This window comes from Panulirus ornatus, chromosome 4 (genome assembly GCF_036320965.1).
Source record: "Panulirus ornatus isolate Po-2019 chromosome 4, ASM3632096v1, whole genome shotgun sequence".
In the NCBI taxonomy this organism is placed as follows: domain Eukaryota; kingdom Metazoa; phylum Arthropoda; class Malacostraca; order Decapoda; family Palinuridae; genus Panulirus; species Panulirus ornatus.
This window is the reverse complement of record NC_092227.1, coordinates 2,789,991-2,813,920: the sequence shown is the minus strand read 5'-3', so window position 1 is coordinate 2,813,920 and position 23,930 is coordinate 2,789,991. Positions and strand designations below refer to the sequence as shown.

Sequence of the window (23,930 nt, the reverse complement as noted above, 5' to 3'; positions counted from 1 at the left end):
CCACTCCCAGATATCTAAAACACTTTACTTCCTCCAGTTTTTCTCCATTCAAACTTACCTCCCAATTGACTTGACCCTCAACCCTACTGTACCTAATAACCTTGCTCTTATTCACATTTACTCTTAACTTTCTTCTTTCACACACTTTACCAAACTCAGTCACCAGCTTCTGCAGTTTCTCACATGAATCAGCCACCAGCGCTGTATCATCAGCGAACAACAACCGACTCACTTCCCAAGCTCTCTCATCCACAACAGACTTCATACTTGCCCCTCTTTCCAAAACTCTTGCATTCACCTCCCTAACAACCCCATCCATAAACAAATTAAACAACCATGGAGACATCACACACCCCTGCCGCAAACCTACATTCACTGAGAACCAATCACTTTCCTCTCTTCCTACACGTACACATTTTTTTTTTTTTTTTTTTTCTAATTTCCCAAAAGAAGGAACAGAGAAGGGGGCCAGGTGAGGATTTTCCCTCTAACCCTCTAAGGCCCAGTCCTCTGTTCTTAACGCTACCTCGCAAACGCGGGAAATGGCGAATAGTATGAAGAAGAAGATATATATATATATATATATATATATATATATGAATTTCCTTTTTTTGATATGCAAAAAGATATGTCAAACTGATCTGCATTTCTGCCCCTTACTCCTGTTGTAATCATTGCTCCCGCCTCTTCCTGCACCTTCCCCCAACCCTCCCAACATGGCCACTAAGGGTGTTGCTTTCCCTTTCAGGGCGTACTCCATCGTGGACTCGTCGCGGGTCTCCACCTTCCTCATCTCAATTCTCCTCATCGTGTACGGCAGCTTCAGGTACGTTCTCTATGTATCCTGCTTTTCTTTTCCTTTTTTTTTGTGTTACATTATATGAGATAATGTAATTATAAATATTGATTATATGTGTGTGGAAGAAGAAAGTTAAGAGTAAATGTGAATAAGAACAAGGTTATTAGGTACAGTAGGGTTGAGGGTCAAGTCAATTGGGAGGTGAGTTTGAATGGAGAAAAACTGGAGGAAGTGAAGTGTTTTAGATATCTGGGAGTGGATCTGGCAGCGGATGGAACCATGGAAGCGGAAGTGGATCATAGGGTGGGGGAGGGGGCGAAAATTCTGGCGGCCTTGAAGAATGCGTGGAAGTCGAGAACATTATCTCGGAAAGCAAAAATGGGTATGTTTGAAGGAATAGTGGTTCCAACAATGTTGTATGGTTGCGAGGCGTGGGCTATGGATAGAGTTGTACGCAGGAGGATGGATGTGCTGGAAATGAGATGTTTGAGGACAATGTGTGGTGTGAGGTGGTTTGATCGAGTGAGTAACGTAAGGGTAAGAGAGATGTGTGGAAATAAAAAGAGCGTGGTTGAGAGAGCAGAGGAGGGTGTTTTGAAGTGGTTTGGGCACATGGAGAGAATGAGTGAGGAAAGATTGACCAAGAGGATATATGTGTCGGAGGTGGAGGGAACGAGGAGAAGAGGGAGACCAAATTGGAGGTGGAAAGATGGAGTGAAAAAGATTTTGTGTGATCGGGGCCTGAACATGCAGGAGGGTGAAAGGAGGGCATGAATTGGAACACAGCTTTCCATGGTTTACCCCAGACGCTTCACATACCCTGATTCAATCCACTAACAGCACGTCAACCCCGGTATACCACATCGATCCAATTCACTCTATTCCTTGCCCTCCTTTCACCCTCCTGCATGTTCAGGCCCCGATCACACAAAATCTTTTTCACTCCATCTTTCCACCTCCAATTTGGTCTCCCACTTCTCCTCGTTCCCTCCACCTCCGACACATATATCCTCTTGGTCAATCTTTCCTCACTCATTCTCTCCATGTGGCCAAACCATTTCAAACACCCTCTTCTGCTCTCTCAACCACGCTCTTTTTATTTCCACACATCTCTCTTACCCTTACATTACTTACTCGATCAAACCACCTCACACCACACATTGTCCTCAAACATCTCACTTCCAGGACATCCACCCTCCTGCGCACAACTCTATCCATAGCCCACGCCTCGCCACCATACAACATTGTTGGAACCACTATTCCTTCAAACATACCCATTTTTGCTTTCCAAGATAATGTTCTCGACTTCCACACATTCTTCAAGGCTCCCAGGATTTTCGCCCCCTCCCCCACCCTATGATTCACTTCCGCTTCCATGGTTCCATCCGCTGCCAGATCCACTCCTAGATATCTAAAACACTTTACTTCCTCCAGTTTTTCTCCATTCAAACTTACCTCTCAATTGACTTGACCCTCAACCCTACTGTACCTAATAACCTTGCTCTTATTCACATTTACTCTTAACTTTCTTCTTTCACACACTTTACCAAACTCAGTCACCAGCTTCTGCAGTTTCTCACATGAATCAGTCACCAGAGCTGTATCATCAGCGAACAACAACTGACTAACTTACCAAGCTCTCTCATTCACAACAGACTTCATACTTGCCCCTCTTTCCAAAACTCTTGCATTCACCTCCCTAACAACCCCATCCATAAACAAATTAAACAACCATGGAGACATCACACACCCCTGCTGCAAACCTACATTCACTGAGAACCAATCACTTTCCTCTCTTCCTCCACGTACACATGCCTTACATCCTCGATAAAAACTTTTCACTGCTTCTAACAACTTGCCTCCAACACCATATATTCTTAATACCTTCCACAGAGCATCTCTATCAACTCTATCATATGCCTTCTCCAGATCCATAAATGCTACATACAAATCCATTTGCTTTTCTAAGTATTTCTCACATACATTCTTCAAAGCAAACACCTGATCCACACATCCTCTACCACTTCTGAAACCACACTGCTCTTCCCCAATCTGATGCTCTGTACATGCCTTCACCCTCTCAATCAATACCCTCCCATATAATTTACCAGGAATACTCAACAAACTTATACCTCTGTAATTTGAGCACTCACTCTTATCCCCTTTGCCTTTGTACAATGGCACTATGCACTCATTCCGCCAATCCTCAGGCACCTCACCATGAGTCATACATACATTACATAACCTTACCAACCAGTCAACAATACAGTCACCCCCTTTTTTAATAAATTCCACTGCAATACCATCCAAACCTGCTGCCTTGCCGGCTTTCATTTTCCTCAAAGCTTTTACTACCTCTTCTCTGTTTACCAAATCATTTTCCCTAACCCTCTCACTTTGCACACCACCTCGACCAAAACACCCTATATCTGCCACTCTATCATCAAACACATTCAACAAACCTTCAAAATACTCACTCCATCTCCTTCTCACATCACCACTACTTGTTATCACCTCCCCATTTGCACCCTTCACTGAAGTTCCCATTTGCTCCCTTGTCTTACGCACTTTATTTACCTCCTTCCAGAACATTTTTTATTCTCCCTAAAATTTAATGATACTCTCTCACCCCAACTCTCATTTGCCCTCTTTTTCACCTCTTGCACCTTTCTCTTGACCTCCTGTCTCTTTCTTTTATACATCTCCCACTCAATTGCATTTTTTCCCTGCAAAAATTGTCCAAATGCCTCTCTCTTCTCTTTCACTAATAATCTTACTTCTTCATCCCACCACTCACTACCCTTTCTAATCAACCCACCTCCCACTCTTCTCATGCCACAAGCATCTTTTGCGCAATGCATCACTGATTCCCTAAATACATCCCATTCCTCTCCAACTCCCCTTACTTCCATTGTTCTCACCTTTTTCCATTCTGTACTCAGTCTCTCCTGGTGCTTCCTCACACAAGTCTCCTTCCGAAGCTCACTTACTCTCACCACCCTCTTCACCCCAACATTCACTCTTCTTTTCTGAAAACCCATACAAATCTTCACCTTAGCCTCCACAAGATAATGATCAGACATCCCTCCAGTTGCACCTCTCAGCACATTAACATCCAAAAGTCTCTTTCACGCGCCTGTCAATTAACACGTAATCCAATAACGCTCTCTGGCCATCTCTCCTACTTACATACGTATACTTATGTATATATCTCGCTTTTTAAACCAGGTATTCCCAATCACCAGTCCTTTTTCAGCACATAAATCTACAAGCTCTTCACCATTTCCATTTACAACACTGAACACCCCATGTATACCAATTATTCCCTCAACTGCCACATTACTCACCTTTGCATTCAAATCACCCATCACTATAACCCGGTCTCGTGCATCAAAACCACTAACACACTCATTCAGCTGCTCCCAAAACACTTGCCTCTCATGATCTTTCTTCTCATGCCCAGGTGCATATGCACCAATAATCACCCATCTCTCTCCATCAACTTTCAGTTTTACCCATATTAATCGAGAATTTACTTTCTTACATTCTATCACATACTCCCACAACTCCTGTTTCAGGAGTACTGCTACTCCTTCCCTTGCTCTTGTCCTCTCACTAACCCCTGACTTTACTCCCAAGACATTCCCAAACCACGCTTCCCCTTTACCCTTGAGCTTCGTTTCACTCAGAGCCAAAACATCCAGGTTCCTTTCCTCAAACATACTACCTATATATATATATATATATATATATATATATATATATATATATATATTTTTTTTTTTTTTTTCATACTATTCGCCATTTCCCGCGATAGCGAGGTAGCGTTAAGAACAGAGGACTGGGCCTTTGAGGGAATATCCTCACCTGGCCCTCTTCTCTGTTCCTTCTTTTGGGAAAAAAAAAAAAAAAAACGAGAGGGGAGGATTTCCAGCCCCCCGCTCCCATCCCTTTTAGTCGCCTTCTGCGACACGCAGGGAATACGTGGGAAGTATTCTTTCTCCCCTATCTCCAGGGAATATATATATATATATATATATATATATATATATTTTTTTCTTTTTGCTTTGTCGCTGTCTCCCGCGTTTGCGAGGTAGCGCAAGGAAACAGATGAAAGAAATGGCCCAACCCACCCCCATACACATGTATATGCATACACGTCCACACACGCAAATATACATACCTACACAGCTTTCCATGGTTTACCCCAGATGCTTCACATGCCCTGATTCAATCCACTGACAGCACGTCAACCCCGGTATACCACATCGATCCAATTCACTCTATTCCTTGCCCTCCTTTCACCCTTCTGCATGTTCAGGCCCCGATCACACAAAATCTTTTTCACTCCATCTTTCCACCTCCAATTTGGTCTCCCACTTCTCGTTCCCTCCACCTCCGACACATATATCCTCTTGGTCAATCTTTCCTCACTCATTCTCTCCATGTGCCCAAACCATTTCAAAACACCCTCTTCTGCTCTCTCAACCACGCTCTTTTTATTTCCACACATCTCTCTTACCCTTACGTTACTTACTCGATCAAACCACCTCACACCACACATTGTCCTCAAACATCTTGTTTCCAGCACATCCACCCTCCTGCGCACAACTCTCTCCATAGCCCACGCCTCGCAACCATACATTGTTGGAACCACTATTCCTTCAAACATACCCATTTTTGCTTTCCGAGATAATGTTCTCGACTTCCACACATTCTTCAAGGCTCCCAGGATTTTCGCCCCCTCCCCCACCCTATGATTCACTTCTGCTTCCATGGTTCCATCCGCTGCCAGATCCACTCCCAGATATCTAAAACACTTTACTTCCTCCAGTTTTTCTCCATTCAAACTTACCTCCCAATTGACTTGACCCTCAACCCTACTGTACCTAATAACCTTGCTCTTATTCACATTTACTCTTAACTTTCTTCTTTCACACACTTTACCAAACTCAGTCACCAGCTTCTGCAGTTTCTCACATGAATCAGCCACCAGCGCTGTATCATCAGCGAACAACAACCGACTCACTTCCCAAGCTCTCTCATCCACAACAGACTTCATACTTGCCCCTCTTTCCAAAACTCTTGCATTCACCTCCCTAACAACCCCATCCATAAACAAATTAAACAACCATGGAGACATCACACACCCCTGCCGCAAACCTACATTCACTGAGAACCAATCACTTTCCTCTCTTCCTACACGTACACATTTTTTTTTTTTTTTTTTTTCTAATTTCCCAAAAGAAGGAACAGAGAAGGGGGCCAGGTGAGGATTTTCCCTCTAACCCTCTAAGGCCCAGTCCTCTGTTCTTAACGCTACCTCGCAAACGCGGGAAATGGCGAATAGTATGAAGAAGAAGATATATATATATATATATATATATATATATATATATATATGAATTTCCTTTTTTTGATATGCAAAAAGATATGTCAAACTGATCTGCATTTCTGCCCCTTACTCCTGTTGTAATCATTGCTCCCGCCTCTTCCTGCACCTTCCCCCAACCCTCCCAACATGGCCACTAAGGGTGTTGCTTTCCCTTTCAGGGCGTACTCCATCGTGGACTCGTCGCGGGTCTCCACCTTCCTCATCTCAATTCTCCTCATCGTGTACGGCAGCTTCAGGTACGTTCTCTATGTATCCTGCTTTTCTTTTCCTTTTTTTTTGTGTTACATTATATGAGATAATGTAATTATAAATATTGATTATATGTGTGTGGAAGAAGAAAGTTAAGAGTAAATGTGAATAAGAACAAGGTTATTAGGTACAGTAGGGTTGAGGGTCAAGTCAATTGGGAGGTGAGTTTGAATGGAGAAAAACTGGAGGAAGTGAAGTGTTTTAGATATCTGGGAGTGGATCTGGCAGCGGATGGAACCATGGAAGCGGAAGTGGATCATAGGGTGGGGGAGGGGGCGAAAATTCTGGCGGCCTTGAAGAATGCGTGGAAGTCGAGAACATTATCTCGGAAAGCAAAAATGGGTATGTTTGAAGGAATAGTGGTTCCAACAATGTTGTATGGTTGCGAGGCGTGGGCTATGGATAGAGTTGTACGCAGGAGGATGGATGTGCTGGAAATGAGATGTTTGAGGACAATGTGTGGTGTGAGGTGGTTTGATCGAGTGAGTAACGTAAGGGTAAGAGAGATGTGTGGAAATAAAAAGAGCGTGGTTGAGAGAGCAGAGGAGGGTGTTTTGAAGTGGTTTGGGCACATGGAGAGAATGAGTGAGGAAAGATTGACCAAGAGGATATATGTGTCGGAGGTGGAGGGAACGAGGAGAAGAGGGAGACCAAATTGGAGGTGGAAAGATGGAGTGAAAAAGATTTTGTGTGATCGGGGCCTGAACATGCAGGAGGGTGAAAGGAGGGCATGAATTGGAACACAGCTTTCCATGGTTTACCCCAGACGCTTCACATACCCTGATTCAATCCACTAACAGCACGTCAACCCCGGTATACCACATCGATCCAATTCACTCTATTCCTTGCCCTCCTTTCACCCTCCTGCATGTTCAGGCCCCGATCACACAAAATCTTTTTCACTCCATCTTTCCACCTCCAATTTGGTCTCCCACTTCTCCTCGTTCCCTCCACCTCCGACACATATATCCTCTTGGTCAATCTTTCCTCACTCATTCTCTCCATGTGGCCAAACCATTTCAAACACCCTCTTCTGCTCTCTCAACCACGCTCTTTTTATTTCCACACATCTCTCTTACCCTTACATTACTTACTCGATCAAACCACCTCACACCACACATTGTCCTCAAACATCTCACTTCCAGGACATCCACCCTCCTGCGCACAACTCTATCCATAGCCCACGCCTCGCCACCATACAACATTGTTGGAACCACTATTCCTTCAAACATACCCATTTTTGCTTTCCAAGATAATGTTCTCGACTTCCACACATTCTTCAAGGCTCCCAGGATTTTCGCCCCCTCCCCCACCCTATGATTCACTTCCGCTTCCATGGTTCCATCCGCTGCCAGATCCACTCCTAGATATCTAAAACACTTTACTTCCTCCAGTTTTTCTCCATTCAAACTTACCTCTCAATTGACTTGACCCTCAACCCTACTGTACCTAATAACCTTGCTCTTATTCACATTTACTCTTAACTTTCTTCTTTCACACACTTTACCAAACTCAGTCACCAGCTTCTGCAGTTTCTCACATGAATCAGTCACCAGAGCTGTATCATCAGCGAACAACAACTGACTAACTTACCAAGCTCTCTCATTCACAACAGACTTCATACTTGCCCCTCTTTCCAAAACTCTTGCATTCACCTCCCTAACAACCCCATCCATAAACAAATTAAACAACCATGGAGACATCACACACCCCTGCTGCAAACCTACATTCACTGAGAACCAATCACTTTCCTCTCTTCCTCCACGTACACATGCCTTACATCCTCGATAAAAACTTTTCACTGCTTCTAACAACTTGCCTCCAACACCATATATTCTTAATACCTTCCACAGAGCATCTCTATCAACTCTATCATATGCCTTCTCCAGATCCATAAATGCTACATACAAATCCATTTGCTTTTCTAAGTATTTCTCACATACATTCTTCAAAGCAAACACCTGATCCACACATCCTCTACCACTTCTGAAACCACACTGCTCTTCCCCAATCTGATGCTCTGTACATGCCTTCACCCTCTCAATCAATACCCTCCCATATAATTTACCAGGAATACTCAACAAACTTATACCTCTGTAATTTGAGCACTCACTCTTATCCCCTTTGCCTTTGTACAATGGCACTATGCACTCATTCCGCCAATCCTCAGGCACCTCACCATGAGTCATACATACATTACATAACCTTACCAACCAGTCAACAATACAGTCACCCCCTTTTTTAATAAATTCCACTGCAATACCATCCAAACCTGCTGCCTTGCCGGCTTTCATTTTCCTCAAAGCTTTTACTACCTCTTCTCTGTTTACCAAATCATTTTCCCTAACCCTCTCACTTTGCACACCACCTCGACCAAAACACCCTATATCTGCCACTCTATCATCAAACACATTCAACAAACCTTCAAAATACTCACTCCATCTCCTTCTCACATCACCACTACTTGTTATCACCTCCCCATTTGCACCCTTCACTGAAGTTCCCATTTGCTCCCTTGTCTTACGCACTTTATTTACCTCCTTCCAGAACATTTTTTATTCTCCCTAAAATTTAATGATACTCTCTCACCCCAACTCTCATTTGCCCTCTTTTTCACCTCTTGCACCTTTCTCTTGACCTCCTGTCTCTTTCTTTTATACATCTCCCACTCAATTGCATTTTTTCCCTGCAAAAATTGTCCAAATGCCTCTCTCTTCTCTTTCACTAATAATCTTACTTCTTCATCCCACCACTCACTACCCTTTCTAATCAACCCACCTCCCACTCTTCTCATGCCACAAGCATCTTTTGCGCAATGCATCACTGATTCCCTAAATACATCCCATTCCTCTCCAACTCCCCTTACTTCCATTGTTCTCACCTTTTTCCATTCTGTACTCAGTCTCTCCTGGTGCTTCCTCACACAAGTCTCCTTCCGAAGCTCACTTACTCTCACCACCCTCTTCACCCCAACATTCACTCTTCTTTTCTGAAAACCCATACAAATCTTCACCTTAGCCTCCACAAGATAATGATCAGACATCCCTCCAGTTGCACCTCTCAGCACATTAACATCCAAAAGTCTCTTTCACGCGCCTGTCAATTAACACGTAATCCAATAACGCTCTCTGGCCATCTCTCCTACTTACATACGTATACTTATGTATATATCTCGCTTTTTAAACCAGGTATTCCCAATCACCAGTCCTTTTTCAGCACATAAATCTACAAGCTCTTCACCATTTCCATTTACAACACTGAACACCCCATGTATACCAATTATTCCCTCAACTGCCACATTACTCACCTTTGCATTCAAATCACCCATCACTATAACCCGGTCTCGTGCATCAAAACCACTAACACACTCATTCAGCTGCTCCCAAAACACTTGCCTCTCATGATCTTTCTTCTCATGCCCAGGTGCATATGCACCAATAATCACCCATCTCTCTCCATCAACTTTCAGTTTTACCCATATTAATCGAGAATTTACTTTCTTACATTCTATCACATACTCCCACAACTCCTGTTTCAGGAGTACTGCTACTCCTTCCCTTGCTCTTGTCCTCTCACTAACCCCTGACTTTACTCCCAAGACATTCCCAAACCACGCTTCCCCTTTACCCTTGAGCTTCGTTTCACTCAGAGCCAAAACATCCAGGTTCCTTTCCTCAAACATACTACCTATATATATATATATATATATATATATATATATATATATATATATATATATTTTTTTTTTTTTTCATACTATTCGCCATTTCCCGCGATAGCGAGGTAGCGTTAAGAACAGAGGACTGGGCCTTTGAGGGAATATCCTCACCTGGCCCTCTTCTCTGTTCCTTCTTTTGGGAAAAAAAAAAAAAAAAAACGAGAGGGGAGGATTTCCAGCCCCCCGCTCCCATCCCTTTTAGTCGCCTTCTGCGACACGCAGGGAATACGTGGGAAGTATTCTTTCTCCCCTATCTCCAGGGAATATATATATATATATATATATATATATATATTTTTTCTTTTTGCTTTGTCGCTGTCTCCCGCGTTTGCGAGGTAGCGCAAGGAAACAGATGAAAGAAATGGCCCAACCCACCCCCATACACATGTATATGCATACACGTCCACACACGCAAATATACATACCTACACAGCTTTCCATGGTTTACCCCAGATGCTTCACATGCCCTGATTCAATCCACTGACAGCACGTCAACCCCGGTATACCACATCGATCCAATTCACTCTATTCCTTGCCCTCCTTTCACCCTTCTGCATGTTCAGGCCCCGATCACACAAAATCTTTTTCACTCCATCTTTCCACCTCCAATTTGGTCTCCCACTTCTCGTTCCCTCCACCTCCGACACATATATCCTCTTGGTCAATCTTTCCTCACTCATTCTCTCCATGTGCCCAAACCATTTCAAAACACCCTCTTCTGCTCTCTCAACCACGCTCTTTTTATTTCCACACATCTCTCTTACCCTTACGTTACTTACTCGATCAAACCACCTCACACCACACATTGTCCTCAAACATCTTGTTTCCAGCACATCCACCCTCCTGCGCACAACTCTCTCCATAGCCCACGCCTCGCAACCATACATTGTTGGAACCACTATTCCTTCAAACATACCCATTTTTGCTTTCCGAGATAATGTTCTCGACTTCCACACATTCTTCAAGGCTCCCAGGATTTTCGCCCCCTCCCCCACCCTATGATTCACTTCTGCTTCCATGGTTCCATCCGCTGCCAGATCCACTCCCAGATATCTAAAACACTTTACTTCCTCCAGTTTTTCTCCATTCAAACTTACCTCCCAATTGACTTGACCCTCAACCCTACTGTACCTAATAACCTTGCTCTTATTCACATTTAACCGGCTGAAACTTCACATACAAACATATACCAGGTCCTACATGTGTGTCTCATTGCCTGATCCTCTCACATTCAACTCTGCTTTCTAACCAAACCCTCTGGCCAGTAGTATCTATGTTGTTTTGGGTTGCATCATCAGTTTGGTGAACTACAGCTTCCTATATGTTACTGGCTTTCTCCTCCTTTCCTTAATATCCACTGAATGTCATGCAAGATGCTCCAGGGCATAGTTGTTCTCTTATTGTATATCAAGATAAACAGTTTTCTGTGTAATGCTTCCTTGAAGATTGGCTTTTTTTATAATGCTATGTAGCTTGTCTACATAGCACTCCCACTGATAGAAACAGTGTATTTATTAAAAGCTGCTTCATACTTGATACTTTCTTTGCTGAACATTACTTTGAAATACGATAACTTGTTTATGTAATGATGTGTAACAGTCTTGAAGATAAATTGTTTGTTTGTGTATTTCTTTAAGGGGGTGAATCGCTTGTTTATATAATGTTTCAGTGATGAATAGCTTGTTTATCTTATGCTGCTTCGGAGATAATTATCATGTTTATGTGATGGTACTTTGTAGATAAATAGCTTTTGTACGTAATGCTACTTTGTAAATAGATATGTTTAGATAACATTATTTCAGGGTGAATAGCTTATTCATGTAATGTTTCATGTGACTTAAGAGTTGAAAGCCTGGAAAACATCCTGATAAACAAATGGTGATAACTTTCACCTTTCACCAGACCTGACTGTGAAAGTGGTGGGGGTGGTGATGTTTAGGGGGTGTTTTTGTTGGCTGGGCCTCATAGAGTCATAGGTCTTCATAGGGCTGTCATTATTAGTTAAGGGGGAAAGGTTGCAGACTTTCTCTCACCTTAGACCTCATGCTGGAATGCAAGGGCTGAAAATGCTTTAATTAATATCATAGGCCCCTGTTGCTAAGGCTGGTGTATGAGGTCACATGCCACTCACTATCCAACCTCCTTTCTCACACCTAACCATTTAAGAAGGCTAATGACTTAAAAAGATGCAATTTTTGAATTTTTTTCACAATGGCAAGGAAAGTGCAGAATAAAGCCTATATCCCATTTTCAGTTGGTGGTTATAGATACAAATATGATCGAGTAAGTAAAACTCCAAGGATTAATAATTGGAATTCCCTACCATAACCCCAGAACTCTAACTTTTCTTCTGTCTGGAGGAGCTGTGGTAAGAAGGGAGGCTGTATACCTTCTGGCGTACTTGCATATGTTCTTAAGTCACATTACTATTCAGTCACGTAAGTTTCATTAGGCATTGCCCTTAAAACTTCTGCAAAATTGAAGGCCTGTTTCTGCATATCACTTTTCCACCATTTTTTCTTTTCTGTTTGATTATTTTCTTCATCAATAGAGCTGAGAGAGAAGAAAGCTTACCTACATTTGCCTCACCTTTATTATCAAAATGAAATTGCTTTAATCTTTGGCCTTGATATATGATAAAAGTCTTGATTCTCAACTGATATTTTCATCTGCACTTTGTTTTACAGATCCCTCAATCTGGAGCAGGAGGCGAGAGAAAGAGAATCGGAAAAAGAAAGAAATAAATTGCTGGGCATTGCCACACCAGCATCTTCAAATGATAATAGTAAGTTGGAGAGTTTTTATTAGGACTGAAGAGTTTCTTATCTGTTGTATCTGTCTGTATGCATCTCTGACACCTATTCCCTCTGAGAAGTCCCATCAATGGGATGACCATGGCAAAAGAGCCTGCACATATATCTGTCCTAACATGCCTCCCTCGCATACACCATTCCACTCATTCTCTCACCGTTTCTCTCCCTCCAGTACTCTTCCACATAATTTTCCCATGGTTTTCCTCTCACACCAGTTCTTTTAACCGTACTGTCATACACTCTTCTCGTAAACTCCCTTTCTTGCTTTCTTTTCTCAAGTCTGTGGCTCCACACTTAATTCTCTTTACATTCCCTGCCATGCAGTCTCATACACCCCCTCAATTCTTTCTTTATTCCATCTAGTCATACCACACGCTTGTCTCAAATAGGTCATTTCCACAGCCTGAAGATATCAGAATTGAATAGTTTTGTTGATTTAATGGAAAATAAAGTGCTGAGCAGGGTCAAATAGAGTACACGAATATAAAGAAAATCTCTGAACAAAAGAATGTTGGAAAGATCTGTGATGGAAAAAGTTAGTGTGTAAGGCTGCAGTGATGAAACAGGTGAGTTGATCTGAACTCATGACGAAAATTATTCCAGAAATCTTTTCTTCTAATGAGTGAAGATATATAGAGTTTATGGTTGAGTACAAGATGCAGTATGTTGCATTGGCAGACTTTTCACAAGACAAGAAGCAACAAGCATCAGCAGGCCTGGTTGATTAAGCCCATCAGAGATCACTAACAGTGATTTTATTATATTTACTTTTTGATGTAAACTGGTTGATAATAAAATTAATTGATTTTTTTGTCTCCACAGATGTACAAACTCTAGACACTATGCAGGCGCTTTGTCTGCCACTCGGGGCATCTGTCTCTCTCCTCATAATGTTCTTCTTCTTCGACTCCATGCAGATGCTTTTTGCTGTCTGTACTGCAAGTAGGTGTCATTTGTAGGGTTGCCAATCCTATTTTCATTGTTTTGTACACCATTTTTTGGTAAAGATATTAATTTTAAGGATGGCTTTGAAATGCTATTTTATTGCAAAACTTTCAATGGGACAAAGGGCAGTTATGAATCATTATGTATGAGAGGGCATGTAGACTGAGAGAGTCATGGCCAATCACATTGTAAAAAGAGGAGAGTTCTTAAAAGCCTTGCATAAGATGAATTGTGGCAAAGTAACAGGAGTGTATGGGTTTGTAGTTTGCTTTCTCGAAAAGGGAGTGACACCACCATTAATTAATTAAGTTATTCAGTTTGGATGATGTTTGTATGATCCATGGTGAAGTGCCAAAAGATTGGCAAAATGCTTGCATAGTGCCCTTGTATGTGGGCAAGGTGGACAAAAATGAATGTTCAAACTTCTGAGATACAAGTCTTTTGAGTGTGCCAGGTAAGATGCATGGGGAGAACCGTGACTGTGATGATGGTAGCATGACTGGAAAGGAGCTGTGTGGTTTCACAAGAGCTAGAGGAATTGTGGACCATGTTTGCTTTGAAGAATTTGTGTGAGAAATACTTGGATAGAGGGAGTATCATGTGACGCTTATGGATCTGGAGAAAGCATATGATTGGGTTAACAGAGATGTCTTGTGGAAAGTTTTTGGAATATATTTCGTGTATGTAGAGCGACTATAAGGCATGAGGAAGGGATGAAGGTTAGTGGTTCATAGTGAAGGTAGCTCTGCATCAAGTGTGTGTGACTGTTTAATCTATTCATGGAAGGGATGGTGAAGGAGGCAAATGTGAAAATCTTGAAGCAGGAGTTGGATCTTCAGTATGTTGGGGTTTGTTAGGAGCAGGTAAATTACTTATTGTTGTAGATGACATGGCTGTGGTGGCAGATTCCAGAGAGAAGTTCAAGGAGTAGGTTTCTTAGTATGGAAGTATTGTGAATGGAGGAAGCTGAGAGTTAATGTGAATAGAAGTAAGGTCGAGATGAATCAGGGTTTTGAGATAGAATTATTGGAGTTTAAGTTTGAATGGGGAAGACTAGGGGGAAAGGGAAATTTTGTGGTACCCAGGAGTGGACATGGAAACAGATAGAATCACGAGGCCTGAATCTGGTTGGAAAGAGAGAGAGAGAGGGTGGGGGGGTGGAATGAAGGTCTTGGGTGCAATATGGGGTGTGTGAAAAGAGAGGTTTGTGTCTTTTATGACAAAGATAGTTATGTTTGGAGGTATAGTAATCCCAGTAATGTTGCGTGGACATGAATCTTGGGCTTTGAATGCAAAAGAAAGGAAAAAGGTGGATATGTTGGAAGCTTAATCCCCAAGAATGGTAAGTGGTGTGAGAAAGGTTGATCTTATGAATAATGACAGTGTAATAGAAAGGTGTGGTAATAATTGCAGTCTGATTGAGAAAACTGACCAGATATTTTCGACATTTTTCTTTTTTTTTTCCTTTTATTAATGTTCACCATTCCATACGTTACTGAGGTAGCACAAGGAACAGGCCAAGAAATGGACTCATCCACTCAATCATTCACTCTTTTCTTTCTTGCCTTTATGTAAGGACACTATACGTGCATTACATCAGTCTTCAGGCACTTTACCTTAGGCCATACAAAATGTTGAATAGCCTCTTTCTTATTTGCCTCATCAAGTTTTCTGCAAAAATTATCCTAAGCCCTTTTTTTTTGTATCATTATATGACAGTATGGTGTAATGAATTTTATAAGATGAATTTGTGGCCTCTTTGTTTGTCAAATGAGTTTTACTGCTCATTCATAGTATCCTTTAAGTGATTTACTAATTATGCCACAATATAAAAGTGTGATATTATTTATTATACTTGTTTGGTTATTTTTCAGTAATAGCTACGGTAGCTCTCGCCTTCCTCTTGCTACCCATGTGCCAGTACATAAGCCGGCCATGCTCCGATAATAAAAAGTAAGGCATTTCTAACACAAGTTATAATCCAAATGATTTTTCATTATCATTTTAAGAGAGTACTTTTGTTTTGCTTTTCCAGCAAATTAGCTGGGGTTAGACCACCCTCTGATAGGTTGTCCATGATATGTAGTTGATAAGAAAACTGGAGGACAAGTTTCACTGACTAGTCAAAAGTTGCAGCAGCTACAATTGCAGATCATCATCCCTTTCACCTTGCATGTGCCAAGCACCACTGGCTTGTTAACTCATTTTTCCGTGTAGACCACCTTTTACTAAGTGAGCTTTGGCTCTTTCAGGAGGTCTGCAGTTAATTTTTGCAGTGTGTAGAGCAAATTTTTCATACTTTTATGTACCATATGTACTTTTTTCTCTGGTATATGATGTGGAGAGGGTAGGCAAAGAAAGAAGAGTAATAGGATCTGCCTGCCAGAAATGATAGAATAAAGTTGGATATAGGGGAACCAAGACATATAGAGTCTAGATAGGGAAAGCTGAGACTATATTTTACCTGCTATCTCCCTCACAGTCAATTGTATTTCAACAAATACAAAGAAAGTGGTTGCAAGGCAGGGAGAATAGTTAAAATGAAGGCCATATGAATTGTAAAGCAGGGAGGATACAGATAGGCTGAGAGCATATGATGGTAGGCTTAGTCAGGATGCCATGAGTTTGTTTACAGTGTTATTGGATGCAGTTGTTATTAGTGGAAGTGCAGCTGTACTTCCTAGTGTGTAGAGTTTCACTGTGTAGTGTATAAACTGGGGAATGACAAGGGCCAAGAGCCTTGATATCCCCAGTTGATCATGTCTAAGTTCAGAAATGACTCAGAAACTTAGAGACTATTTGTAAAACACTGATGTACCGATTTAAGATGCTGTCATTATTATGACATTTACGTTTCTTTACAATGAATATCATGCATAAAGATAGTAGTGCATTTACAGGATGTATTGTGGAACTTACCAGAAATTTTCTATGATTCTTTGTTTTAATTTCAGAATATCGTTTGGGATGTGCGGAAGGTTCACTGGGGCAGAGATCATGGCATTCTGCCTCTCAGTGTCCATTGTCTGCATTTGGGTCATGACAGGTCATTGGCTCCTTATGGATGGTATGATTCTATGATTTGTTTACAGTAAACTCAACCACAGTAAAGTTTTAATATCAGAAAAGAGTTCTTCAGGTAAAAGTTACATTGGACTTTGGAAGAATGTTGTTTAAATGCGAGATTGAAAATATAATCTTACCTCTCAGGTGGTAGTGAGGAGAGCCCCATACATTTTCATGAACTGATGATATGCTGATATTTTATGAAATGTAATCAACCTCAAAATTGAGATTGTTAGGAGTATTGTTGCTGGTCTTATTTCTTACAGGTATATCATTGTTAGGAGTATTGTTGCTGGTCTTATTTCTTACAGGTATATCATTGAGGAAAATGTTAGTCCAGACACAGATGCAGTAACTTAATTGATTGCTGTGAAAATCATTGGTATTGTTTGGAAAGCAAAATCCATCATTTTTATCTATCTTTCTATATCTCCGACACCTATTCCCTTTTGGAACCCCTTCAAGGAAGTGGCTATGGCGATAGGGTCTCCATAACTGCTGAACTCCAGTGCTGCTTTTTAGCTTTTAGTGCCTTACACTTAACAGCAGTTATTTAATGTTGTTGTACTAACAGTGCATGAAAGTTTCTCCTTGAGATACTGTGTACATGGTTGGATTTTCATAATCCAACACAGTGATGGTGGATAACGCTCACATTTTGTGACCACTTCAAATTGATAAGGCATTTCCTAAATGGCATTTCTTTTGACAGACTTTCCCAATAGTTAGTGGTGGAATGAGAATGTTAAATTGCTTGTGAAACAGGAAAGGGAGGTGTGTTGTCAACATCTTCAGGGAAAGAGTGCAAGTGATTGTAGGGGTTCAAAGGAGACCGTTGGAAAAGGTTAGTAATGCAAGCAAGGAAAAGAGGATATATGAGAGATGAGGTTAGGAGAAACTACTACCCACATAGTTTAAGGCTGCTAAGAGGGGCTGGAAATCCTGCTCTTCTGTATTATTCCTTTCTTCAAGTAGTTGTGAAATGAGTTAGGCAAGGATTTTTCTCTGAGGGTTCAGTGGCCTGTTCTTGATGATAGCTCACCAAGGTGGGAAAGGCAAGCTGGTATAAAAAACATGTATTTTTTTCATACGTATTCACCGTTTCTCATGATAGCAAAGTAGTGTAAGCTACAGATGACTGATCCTTTGAGGGGAAAAATTCTCACTTGGCTGCCTTTTCTGTTCCTTCTTTTGAAAAAGTAAGACTGAAGGGGAGGATTTCCAGACCCTTTTTCCTCCTACACATATCTTTTTTACCTTCAGTTCTTAGTAAGTTTGAAGCTGTTAGCTGAAATGATGTCTTCTGTCAGCGAATGAATTGTGAAAATTGTCAGAAATACATAGTTACTGTATTACCCTTCTGTGTCTTAGAGGGCAGTGATGGATGTTTGATAGTATAGTAGTCCCAGCAGTGCTGTGTGGGTGCATGTTATATATACATCTCTGATGCCCATTTCCTCCAGGAACTCCTTTCAGGGGGTGGCCGTGATCAAAGGGTCTTCATGTCTGGAGAACTCCAGTACTGTTTCTTATCGTTTAGTGCCTCACCCCAACAGGCCACTGGTAGAGAACAACTCTGATGCACTGTTTAGGGCCCTAGATAGAAAAAATGGATGTCTGTGGATGTGTTGGTGGAAATTAGATATTGGAGAACAGTATGTGACATGAGCAGGTTTGATCGTGTAAGGAAGTATAGTAGGGGGTGGGGTTATGGGCTTGTGCTGAAAGTGGTTTGGAAATATAAAGAGGATTAATAGTGAAGAGAGGTGGAGGGAGTAAGGAGAAATGGGAGACTGAAAAAGAGATAGAAGGAAGGAGTAAAAGAGGGTTTTAAGTTAGTAGGGCCTGAATATGCAAGAGAGTAAGAAGCTTGCAAGGGATAGCATGAATTGGAGCTATATGGTTTGCAGGGGTGACCTACTGTCATTAGGCTGAACAGGGCCAGTTTTTATTGGTATTGCCTTGCTATGCAGGAAATGGTGAACTAGTTAAAAAGAAAAGAAACATTGACATACCTTGGGAGGTCCAACTCTTAATCCAAAATGCTTTTCAGATAGTTTCTTGCATTTTTTAACAATGATTTGTTGATATGAGAAAACCTAAGAGTTGCAGACTTTCAGGTCAGTAATATGTACTGATGAACAGCTACCTTAAAAGTCATTGCAATTTTCTTTATCATGAATCTTTCATATCTCTCGATACCATTCAGTAAGAATTTTTCGGATAACTTTAACATAATCCTCTATATATTTTCAGCAATGGGCATGGGCCTCTGTGTTGCATTTATAGCTTTTGTGCGTCTACCAAGTTTGAAGGTCTCTACACTGCTCTTGACTGGCCTTCTTGTATATGACGTCTTCTGGGTTTTCTTCTCATCTTATCTTTTTAATGCCAACGTAATGGTTAAGGTAAGACATGATGACTATTACTTTGTGTATAATTCATAAGTTTCTTGACAGCCTTTGGTGGACAATGGTGGTATTTGGCAACTCAGATGTTATAAACGTGTATTTGTTTTCTATTTGATTGCCATTTTCTGTGTTAGCAAGAGGTAGTCATGTTTGATGCCCTGAAACTACAGCTCCCTGTCCACAACCAGGCCTCATGGACCTTTCCATGGTTTACCCTGGATGCTTCACATTCCCTGGTTCAGTTCATTGACAGCACATCGGCTCCAGTATACCTCATCATTCCAGTTCACTCTATCCCATTCACACCATTCACCTTCTTGCATGTTCTGACCCGATTTGCTCACAATCTTTTTCACTCCATTCTACCACCTCCAGTGTGGTCTCCCTGTTCTCCTTGTTCCCTCTACTTGTAACGCATATATTCCCTTTTTTAATCTTTCCTCATTCATTCTCTCCACATGTCCTAACCATTTCAGCACACTCTTTTCATTTCTCCCAACCACACTCTTTTTATTACCACACCTCTCTCCTACCTTTTCATTATTTACTCAATCAAACCACCTTTACAGTCTTTTGACTCCAAATACTTAAGTGCCATATAAAATAGCATCTATACACGGATTTTCATTAAAATCTGAGGAAGTTGAAAATCTGAGCAAAAAAAATGCAAGGCTATTATATAGCCTTGGATTTTTCTTGATTTTTTTGAAAAAATAAATTGTCTTGAAATTTTCATCATAGATACTTTTATGTATGATGAATACGAATCTGTGGTCAAAATCTAAATATTCGTATAATTAGTCGAGTAATTAGCATTTGAATTTTATCATAATTAGTCCAGGTTCTAATTACATGGTTAATATTATTAATTACAGTCTTTTGACTCCAAATACTTAAATACCATATAAAATAACATCTATACACAGATTATCATTAAAATCTGAGGAAGTTCAAAATCCCAGCAAAAAAATGCCTTGGATTTTTCTTGATTTTTTAAAAAAAATAGATTTTCTTGAAATTTCAGCATAGATAATTTTATGTATGCTGAGTACGAATCAGTGGTCAAAATCTAAAAATTCGTATAATTAGTCGAGTAATTAGCATTTAAATTTTATAATTAGTCCAGGTGCTAATTAAACTGTTGATATTATGAATTACAGTCTTTTCACTCCAAATACTTAAATACCATATAAAATAGCATCTATACACAGATTTTCATTAAAATCCGAGGAAGTTGAAAATGTGAGCAAAAAAATGCCTTGGATTTTTCATGATTTCTTTTTAAAAAATAGATTTTCTTGAAATTTTCATCATAGATAATTTTATGTATGCTGAATACGAATCTGTTGTCAAAATCTAAAAATTCGTATAATTACTCGAGTAATTAGCATTTAAATTTTATAATTAGTCCAGGTTCTAAATAAAAGGTTAAATTTATGAATTACATTCTTTTGACTCCAAATACTTAAATACCAAATAAAATAACATCTATACACAGATTTTCATTAAAATCTGAGGAAGTTGAAAATCAGCAAAAAAAAATGCCTTGGATTTTTCGTGATTTTTTTTTTAAAGAATAGATTTTCTTGCAATTTTCACAATAGATACCTTTATGTATGCTGAATAGGAATCTGTGGTCAAAATCTAAAAATTCGTATAATTACTCGAGTGATTAGCATTTGAATTTTATTATTAGTCCAGGTGCTAATTAATAAACCGATTAATATCATTAATTACAGTCTTTTGACTCCAAATACTTAAATACTATATAAAATAACATCAATACACAGATTTTCATTAAAATCTGAGGAAGTTGAAAATCTGAGCAAAAAAAATGCCTTGGATTTTTGTGATTTTTTTGAAAAAATAAGTTTTCTTGGAATTTTTAGAATAGATACTTTTATGTATGCTAAATACGAATCTGTGATCAGAATCTAAAAATTCGTATAATTATTCGAGTGATTAGCATTTGAATTCTATCATAATTAGTCCAGGTGCTAATTAATAAACCGATTAATATCATTAATTACAGTCTTTTGACTCCAAATACTTAAATACTATATAATATAACATCTATACACAGATTTTCATTAAAATCTGAGGAAGTTGAAAATCTGAGCAAAACAAATGCCAAGCTATAGCCTTGGATTTTTCGTGATTTTTTTGAAAAAATAAATTTTCTTGGAATTTTCAGAATAGATACCTTTATGTATGCTGAATACGAATCTGTTGTCAAAATCTTAAAATTCCTATAATTGGTCGAGTAATTAGCATTTGAATTTTATTAGTCCAGGTGGTAATTAAAAGGTTAAATTTATGAATTACATTCTTTTGACTCGTAATACTTAAATACCAAATAAAATAATATTTATACACAGATTTTCATTAAAATCTGAGGAAGTTGAAAATCTGAGCCAAAAAAAATGCCTTGGATTGTTTGTGATTTTTTTTAAAAATAGATTTTCTTGCAATTTTCACAATATATACCTTTATGTATGCTGAATAGGAATCTGTGGTCAAAATCTAAAAATTCGTATAATTACTCGAGTGATTAGCATTTGAATTTTATTATTAGTCCAGGTGCTAATTAATAAACCGATTAATATCATTAATTACAGTCTTTTGACTCCAAATACTTAAATACTATATAAAATAACATCTATACACAGATTTTCATTAAAATCTGAGGAAGTTGAAAATCTGAGCAAAAAAAATATGCCAGGCTATAGCCTTGGATTTTTCGTGATTTTTTTGAAAAAATAAGTTTTCTTGGAATTTTTAGAATAGATACTTTTATGTATGCTAAATACGAATCTGTGACCAGAATCTAAAAATTCGTATAATTACTCGAGTGATTAGCATTTGAATTTTATCATAATTAGTCCAGGTGCTAATTAATAAACCGATTAATATCATTGATTACAGTCTTTTGACTCCAAATACTTAAATACTATATAATATAACATCTATACACAGATTTTCATTAAAATCTGAGGAAGTTGAAAATCTGAGCAAAAAAAATGCCAAGCTATATATATAGCCTTGGATTTTTCGTGATTTTTTTGAAAAAATAAATTTTCTTGGAATTTTCAGAATAGATACCTTTATGTATGCTGAATACGAATCTGTTGTCAAAATCTTAAAATTCCTATAATTGGTCGAGTAATTAGCATTTGAATTTTATAATTAGTCCAGGTGGTAATTAAAAGGTTAAATTTATGAATTACATTCTTTTGACTCATAATACTTAAATACCAAATAAAATAATATTTATACACAGATTTTCATTAAAATCTGAGGAAGTTGAAAATCTGAGCCAAAAAAAATGCCTTGGATTGTTTGTGATTTTTTTTGAAAATAGATTTTCTTGCAATTTTCACAATATATACCTTTATGTATGCTGAATAGGAATCTGTGGTCAAAATCTAAAAATTCGTATAATTCCTCGAGTAATTAGCATTTGCATTTTGTCAATTAGTCCAGGTGCTAATTAATTAACCTATTGATATCATGAATTTCAGTCATTTGACTCCAATTACTTAAATACCATATAAAATAACATCTATACACAGATTTTCATTAAAATCTGAGGAACAAAAATGCAAGGCTATAGCCTTGGATTTTTCGTGATTTTTTTGAAAAAATGAATTTTCTTGTAATTTTCAGAATAGATACCTTTATGTATGCTGAATGCAAATCTGTTGTCAAAATCTAAAAATTCCTATAATTGGTCGAGTAATTAGCATTTAAATTTTATTAGTCCAGATGCTAATTGTACGGTTAATATTATGAATTAGTTTTTTACTTCAATACCTAAATACCATATAAAATAGCATCTATACACGGATTTTCATTAAAAACTGAGGAAGTTCAAAATCTGAGCAAAAAAAAATGCAAGGCTATAGACTTGGATTTTTCGTGATTTTTTTTAGAAAATAGATTTTCCTGAAATTTTCAGAATAGATACCTTTATGTATGCTGAATACGCATCTGTGCTCATAATCTATGGATTCGTATAATTACTCGAGTAATTAGCATTTGAATTTTGTCATAATTAGTCCAGGTGCTAATTAATTAACCGGTTAAAGTCATGAATTACAGTCTTTTGACTCAAAATTCTTAAATACTATATAAGATAACATCTATACACAGATTTTCATTAAAATCTGAGGAAGTTGAAAATCTGAGAAAAAAAAAAAAAAGCAAAGCTATAGCCTTGGAATTTTCGTGATTTTTTTGAAAAAATAAATTTTGTTGTAATTTTCAGAATAGATACCTTTATGTATGCTGAATACGAATCTGTGATTAGAATCTAAAAATTCGGATAATTATTCGAGTAATTAGCATTTCAATTTTATCATAATTAGTCCAGGTGCTAATTAATAAACCGGTTAATATCATGAATTACTGTCTTTTGACTCCAAATAATTAAATACCATATAAAATAACATCTATTCACAGATTTTCATTAAAATCTGAGGAAGTTGAAAATGTGAGCAAAAAAAATGCCAGGCTATATATATAGCCTTGGATT

General features: G+C 38.9%; 1 protein-coding gene across 7 annotated transcripts in view; it reads left to right on the top strand.

Moving 5' to 3' along the window:
• Positions 1–23,930, top strand: part of SppL (signal peptide peptidase-like protein) — a 129,858-nt gene that overhangs the window by 82,848 nt on the left and 23,080 nt on the right. For all 7 annotated transcript variants that reach the window (XM_071692308.1, XM_071692315.1, XM_071692330.1 and 4 more), the window contains 6 exons: positions 6,353–6,430; positions 12,849–12,946; positions 13,797–13,916; positions 15,794–15,872; positions 16,874–16,986; positions 19,242–19,393. In XM_071692308.1, coding sequence (XP_071548409.1) covers positions 6,353–6,430; positions 12,849–12,946; positions 13,797–13,916; positions 15,794–15,872; positions 16,874–16,986; positions 19,242–19,393 — 640 coding nt within the window. The remainder of the gene's footprint in view (positions 1–6,352; positions 6,431–12,848; positions 12,947–13,796; positions 13,917–15,793; positions 15,873–16,873; positions 16,987–19,241; positions 19,394–23,930) is intronic.